At 29.0% G+C, this 7,248-nt stretch overlaps 1 protein-coding gene across 1 annotated transcript in view; it reads right to left on the minus strand.

The window, feature by feature from the left end:
- Window positions 1-2,182: 2,182 nt before the first annotated feature.
- LOC117181180 overlaps window positions 2,183-7,248 on the minus strand; it is a 34,471-nt gene continuing 29,405 nt past the window's right edge. The window contains exons 2-3 of the mRNA XM_033373748.1: window positions 2,470-2,638; window positions 2,183-2,297 (exon numbers count right to left, since the gene is read on the minus strand). Of these exons, the coding sequence (XP_033229639.1) occupies window positions 2,183-2,297; window positions 2,470-2,638 (284 nt within the window). The remainder of the gene's footprint in view (window positions 2,298-2,469; window positions 2,639-7,248) is intronic.

Genomic DNA, 7,248 nt, shown 5'->3' on the forward strand with positions numbered 1-7,248 from the left:
CTTGCGAAATGTTAAAGAATAAATGTCAGTTCGGTAAACTTTAATAACGCAGATTAAATTTTCCAAATGTACAGTAAAAATTTTCAAAAATAATCATTAACACACGTGGTGTTATACCATTAAGTCATTTCCCTTTCGGGGTAGGCGTGACTCACTCGGTAGGGAAAGGAATAATGTGGGGAAGGGATAGAGAATTTTTAGATTGATCCAGAATTCTCGTGTTATTTATGTAAATGACACGTTCGTTCCGCAACACTGCTCCGACCCAGGTTGTTGTTACTCTAGCAATCGCCCCAAGTGAAAATCCTCACAAAGTCGTTATGTACGGTTCCCCACTTGGGTCCATTAGTGGCCAAGGTCTTTTGTTTCAGGCGTCATTCAGTCTACTGACACTTTTTATTAACTATTTGCCGCCATACTTCGCTAGCTTCTTTTATGACCATGCATTTTTTCATGCAGACTCTCGTGTTTCTGTGACTTCTTAGGTCTCTTCTAACTAGGGTCTCATTCACACATTCTAACCATTCTTTCCGTGGTCTACCTCTGAGTACGCTGCCATTTACTTTACCTTGATACACGTGTTTCGTTAGTCGTTCATTTGGCATTCTCTCAACATGCCCGAACCATCTTAATCGATTCCTTTCCCATGTGTCTACTAGCGTCTCTTCTGCATCACATTCTTTTAGAATTATCTCGTTACTTACTTTGTCCATCAGAGTTTTCCCGCGTATTATGCGCATGAATCTCATGTCAATTGCGGTAATTTTACTCTTATCTTTCTCTTGATAAGTCCATGTCTCACTACCATATAGTACAGTCGGTACAAATATAGAATTATGTATTGCCATTATAGCTTTAATTGATATATTTTTACTTCTGATAAGGGGACCTGCTCTACCAATAACCTTCTTACCTTCGCTTATGCGTCTATGTAATTCCTCATCTATCTTCCCGTCCCTAGTAAATAAGCTACCAAGGTAGATGAACTTATCAACTTGTTCAATTCTCTCATCATTTAACAAAATATTGCATAGTGTTTTTCACTCTGTCCTTCGAATACCATAGTTTTTGTTTTATTTGCGTTAATTTTAAGGCCCATGCTCTTCATGCTTGCATCTAGTTTATTCAACATTCTTTGTAAGAGTTCGATTAACTCTGCCATAACAACCTTATTATCTGTGAACGTTAACCCACGTAACCTTACTGTTTCGAGATCCACACCTTCTTCCTCGAAAAGAGCCATTCTTAAACACTTGTCCATAAATAATATAAATAACCATGAATACATAACGCATCCTTGTCTAACTCATTGAATAATATCAAAACAGTCACTCAATTTCCCATTCACCCTTATACTCGCTTTGCTACCCGTATATATTGTTTTTATAGCTTGTAGGAGCCATCCATTGACTCCACACTCTTTCAGGACTTCCCAAAGTTTACTTCTATCTACCTTGTCGAAAGCTTTTTCTAGGTCAACAAATGCACAGAAAACTTGTGTAATTATTAAAAACTACACTGTAAAAACTTTTTTAGGGAATTTTCCCCAAAATCGTGTTGACGCTAATTTCCACACATTTTGTGGAATTTTCCCCAACTTTTAGTAGGGAACATTCCTCAATCATTTGTGTGGAATATCACCCAAAAAGTTGGGAAATTTCCCTATCATTTGATGGTGAAAATTCCCTAAACCGTTGTGTAATAATGCCTACGTTTTGGGGAATTTTCCCCACAGTTTAGTAGGGAAAATTCCATAAACATTGTGGAATATTACTCAAAGCGTGGGGAGTTATCCCACATTTGATGGGGAAATTTCTCTACACCTGTTGTGCAATAATCCCGACATTTTGGGGAATTTTCCCTACAGTTTAGCAGGGAAAATTCCCCAAACATTGTGGAATATTACACAAAAAGTGGGGAATTTTCCCAAAGATTTGATAGGGAAAATTCCCTACGTTTTTGTGTAATAATGCCCGTATAGATACATTAGGTTGATTTTTGAATGTTTTATTATATTTAACTTAAGTTTGCTTCTCTAAATAAACTATATATATATATATATATATAATCATGTAAAGATTCAAACATCAATAACTTATCTTAGAAACACATATTTCTTAAATTAACTAAAATTACATTTAAACATTAATCTTAATATTAATAATCTTATTTTTAAGAACTTCTAAACTAATTCGACAATGCTGTCAATTAATGATCCTGCTTTTGGATCCCGATCGTATTTCGAATTTTTGCGGCCCCTCTTATGCCCTTTTTCTGGATTAATGTCCAAGAGCATTCTGTAACAAAAAAGAACAAACAATCAGGTCATAAAGAATGAATGATCTAAAGCTTGAACCACCAAATCCATTTAAAATTATTCATTACAACTTCAAAACAATACCCTTATATATTAAAATTTATCAAAATTTAGTTTTTTTTTTTAATTTAACAAAATTCAAGGAAATTTACCTTTGTATGAACTCTAATGAAGAAGCTTCCTCCGGAGAATAATTGTATCCGTAAACGTAGTAGCTTAGAACCAACATCAGAATTCCCTGAATTACCTCATTGGTTCTCAAAACGATTTCATTCTCTATGATAACAAGGTAGGAAACGGCCTCATCGTATAGTGACATCCCTGAAACAAAATATAAAATAAAATGAATCATTTTGTATCTATAGTTTAGTAGTCTTCAATGAAACTTCAATTATTTCAATTAAAGTTAAACTACATGTTAAAAATGTTCATTTTATTGGAAGAATCATAGATTTTATTTTAAAATTTAACTATTTGGTTAAAAAATCTTATTTTTTCAATTTTAACTGTTTTTGGTTTAAAAATAGAATCATTTTATGTTTAAATATCAATTATATTATTATTATTAATGAATAATATTATTATGAAGTATGTAAACTCAACTTTTCTCTTCACAATGACCTATAGGATACGAATAAAGTATTATTTCCAATATGCCACCACCATAAATCTGTTATATAGGGTCCTGAAGAAACTATATCTGAAAAAATGAGTATTGCGGTTTGTGGGTGCTAATAACGATTTTTTAGGTTTTTTTAATGCAAATATTTGCTAATATATGAAATACAACTTCATACTCATAATAAGATTGTTACGAAAATTGTTTAAACAATTTATCATTGTTTTCAGAAATTTTCTCTTAAAATAGAGATAGAAAGTTGCGGTTTTTTCTGAGCTCTTACATTTTTGTCCACTTTTTACTAAGTGGTATAATAGTTAATGCAAGCTAAGAAACATTCTCATTTAGAGAATTGTTTATTATTTATAACTATCTTTTCATAGAGTAATTCTAGGAATATGCTTTTATCCTGAATATTTAGTTTTTCTTTGATTTTGTAGTTACAAAAATAAATAATAAGAAAAACCTCTAAAAGAATCATTTTTGAAATAGTATTGTATTGCTTTAAATACATTTTTGTTTTTTTTTCTAGTTAAGAAAATTAATTCAAACAAACAAGCTATTTTACGCAAGAGACTTGTGTTCAGAATTATAATAAGTAGTTTTTTTACAAAGCGTAATTGTAACATTTGGTATTGCACACATTTCATTATCAGCCCCCCCCCCCTTATACCCGGATAATCCCTGGAATCCACTTAAAAAAATGGAAGCATATATTTCAAATGTCTGTCTTATTTCAGAAAGAAATATACACAGGAAAGAAAGAGATTGTTTTAAATATGATTCTTTACAGGTTTATTCATTACTTTCTCATAACTAAAAAGACGAAGCAAAATTGAAAATTTAAAAAACAACAATTTTCTTTCACTGATCTAAAAGAACACAGTTACAAACAATAATAAGTTAAAATTTTACAAAAAAACTGCAACTACCTGACAGCAACATCGGAGAAGATAGTTTTAAGTAATAATAATTTGTTTGAACAATTAAGTTTGTTAGATTTTTTATAATGATAAATTATTTAAACAATGAAATTTTCAACTTTTAATAATTATCCATCCCACTCTAATAGGAAACTTGGTTAATAATAATTATCGCCTAAGTTTAATTGAAAATGAGATAAAAGTGGAAAAATTAAGAAAAAAACGCATTTCAAAATATTTCCAAAATTATACAAAGAGAATATGGAAGATTTGAAGGTAAATTTGTAAATATTTCGATAAAACGACGAAGGTTTTTAAGAAGTTTTAAATGCTTCAAAAAGATAATAGTTTATGCTTGAGATTCCTGGAAAACATTTTTATCACGTTTTATTTTGAAAAAATAATTATTAAAGAAAGTTTAAACAAATGAACAAATAAGTCTAAAAAGGAAATGTTATTTAATTGAAAAGAGCAAAGGGAAGTTGAACATTTAAGAAGAAACCAGCCCATTTCTTCACTTACATAAAAGAAGAGAGTTATAAACAATAATAAATTAATTAAAGAACTATTTTTGTTTAATTTACATTGATTCTTAATATACTAAGTGAAAAGCGGATAAAAACTTGAAAATTTCAGAAAACCCGCAACTTTTCAGCATTATTGAAATTAGGTATCATTAGCAATAATATAAGATTATTTAAAAAATTAATTTTTCAATATTAATTAATTATCCACCTCACTCTAATTGTAAATTGGACAAACAGTTAAAAATTGCAGATAAAACCGCAACTTTCTAGCATTATTGAAATTGAATATTATTAAAAATAATAATAAATTCTTTAAAACAAATTATTTTTGTCAACAATAATTAAGTATCACCAAGGGTTTAATTGAAAATTGGACAAAAAGTGGAAAAGTTAAAAAAAACCGCAACTTTTTATCTCTATTCTGACAGAAAATTACTGAAAACAATGATAAATTGTTTAAACAATTTTTATAAGCATCGAATTGTCAGTATGAAGTAGTATTTCATACATTAGCAACAATTTGCATTGAAAAACTTAAAACAATACTAATTAGCACCCAAAAATGGCAAAACTCATTTTTTCAGTTATAAAATTTTTTCAGGACCCTATAAAACAGACTTACGGTGGTGACATGTTGAAAATAATACTTTATTCGTATTCTCCAGTTCATTCTGAAGAGAAATGTTGAGTTTCAATACTTCCAGCTGATGGGAAGTCTCTTTCTGTATTTTTTCTTGAGATAAAAATTCACAAAGCTGACATGGCCGATTTTTTCACTTTATTTGCTTATAAATTGTTGCTCAGTGACAAGAAAGTAGAAATTCCAAACCAAAATTCTCTTAAAAATTTAATGCTGAACATTTCTAAAAATACTTTGAAATCGGTTGAAAAAGAATACGACCCGTGGGCGATTATGAACAGTAAATTCCTATTCTAGAAGACTGTGGTCAAATTTATCTCAAATTTGGTCAAAGTTTTCCTTAAACATCAAGGAACAACTTTGTTCGTGGAAATTTTCTGTCCGAGAAACTTGTTTTAATCCAAAATAGTTTTAATCTAAAATTAAAGTCTATTCTTAGTTCAAATATCAACTATTATAGCTTTCGTTGAGAATGAATCTTTTTTATTCAAAATTAAACTACTTGGGCAAACGTTGAACATCTTTGTTAAAAATAATTTTGTTGTGCAAGATTAATCATGTAGAAATATTTTTCACCAAAAGTTTGGTAAAGTTTCAAATGGATTCTAGAGAAAAATTAATTTTGGTTATGTTATAATCTCCTGTATACTTTATGAATGTTTGTACACTGTAAGTGAGCTTTTCATTTTTTTTACATTAGACTTTATTCGACAGTTTGGTAAACCGATAGTCACGCAGTATCTTCCATCGCCTGCACAATCTTTCAGGATCGTATGCAAGTACTGAGCACCTCGAAGATATTCACCAATTTTCTAATTTGGAAAAAGGTGTTGAATTTTCAAATTACTTACAGTCCCCATTGTCGTTTTGTATTCATTAATAAATATTAGTTTGTAAAATTGCAAAATAAAATAAGATTTGTAGCTTTTTCTTCCGTTCAGTGGGATGAAAAAATTGTGTTCCACGTATTTAGTAGGAAAAACTAGATTTAATTGATTTATGAGGAAATTGATTATGCGTAAGAAATGAAAAAAATTGTTCAGTAAAATAAATTCTTTATATTCCTAAAATCTTATACCCTCGCGATCATCACTTCTTCGTTCCTTATTCCTTTTTTTAATTAAATTGTTGATATCTTGAATAGTTTAAAAATTTTAGGCAATGAGTGTGATGAATGAAAATTCATAAATGTCGCAAATGGTCCAATTTTAAAAACTATTCTAGATATCGAAAAAATTTTCAGCACGTATTGGCAATATGTGTACAATCTTCTCAATAAAATACTTAATAATCAGTTAAATGGATAAGGCTGCATAGGTAAAAAAATAAAATTTTGACAATTACTCAATAATTATAAATTTTGTATTCAAGAGAATAAAATATATTTCTATAAAATCTTACAGAAAATGTAGTATCGGCGTAGTCCAATGAATCTAGCCACTCCTTCGATTTAGAATTCAAATGGTAAAATTCCAATTTTAGTTGAATAATACGGTACCATTTAATTGAATTGAAAAATAAATCAATTTAATTAATTATTAGCAAAAATACTTAGCAACATTAAAATTGAAAAGTTTTTAATTTTTCAAATTAAACGTTGAAAAATATGCAATTTTCACCATTAACACAGTTTCAATTCTGATGATACACAATAAAAATATCTTCAATCTGGAAGATGTAGAGTTGAAAACTTAAGTTTAGATCTTCAAAATTATCCAGCATTTTTATTTATACATTTTTAATATTGTAAAGTATTTAATTGTGAGTATTTAAAATTAAATTATGTAAAAAAAACTTTCGAAACTACGTGATAAATTGCACATATTGAAAATTAAAGTATCTTTAATTGCAAATCTTGAATAAAGACTTATTCCAAGAAGAGATAATCGAAATTTATATGTTTTAGTTGAAAATTAAATTATTTGATCAAAAATATATGTATTTTATTAATTATTCGTTCTTTTTTGGACATTATTTTTATCTAATAGAATAGGGTTGTTTCGCGATTTTAGATCAAGCAATTTTTTAATACATAATTTTATTCTGAATCGAATGCGCATTATAATTTCTTTTTTCTTTTGTGTCGTTCAACAGGAAAAAATTATTAAAAATTGAAGGTGGTAAGTAACGAGATAATTCTAAAAGAATGTGGTGCAGAATAGACGCTAGTAGACACATGGGAAAGAAATCGGTTAAGATGGTTCGGACATGTTGAGAGAATG

Source organism: Belonocnema kinseyi, chromosome 10 (assembly GCF_010883055.1).
Source record: "Belonocnema kinseyi isolate 2016_QV_RU_SX_M_011 chromosome 10, B_treatae_v1, whole genome shotgun sequence".
NCBI classification, from domain to species: Eukaryota; Metazoa; Arthropoda; class Insecta; order Hymenoptera; family Cynipidae; genus Belonocnema; species Belonocnema kinseyi.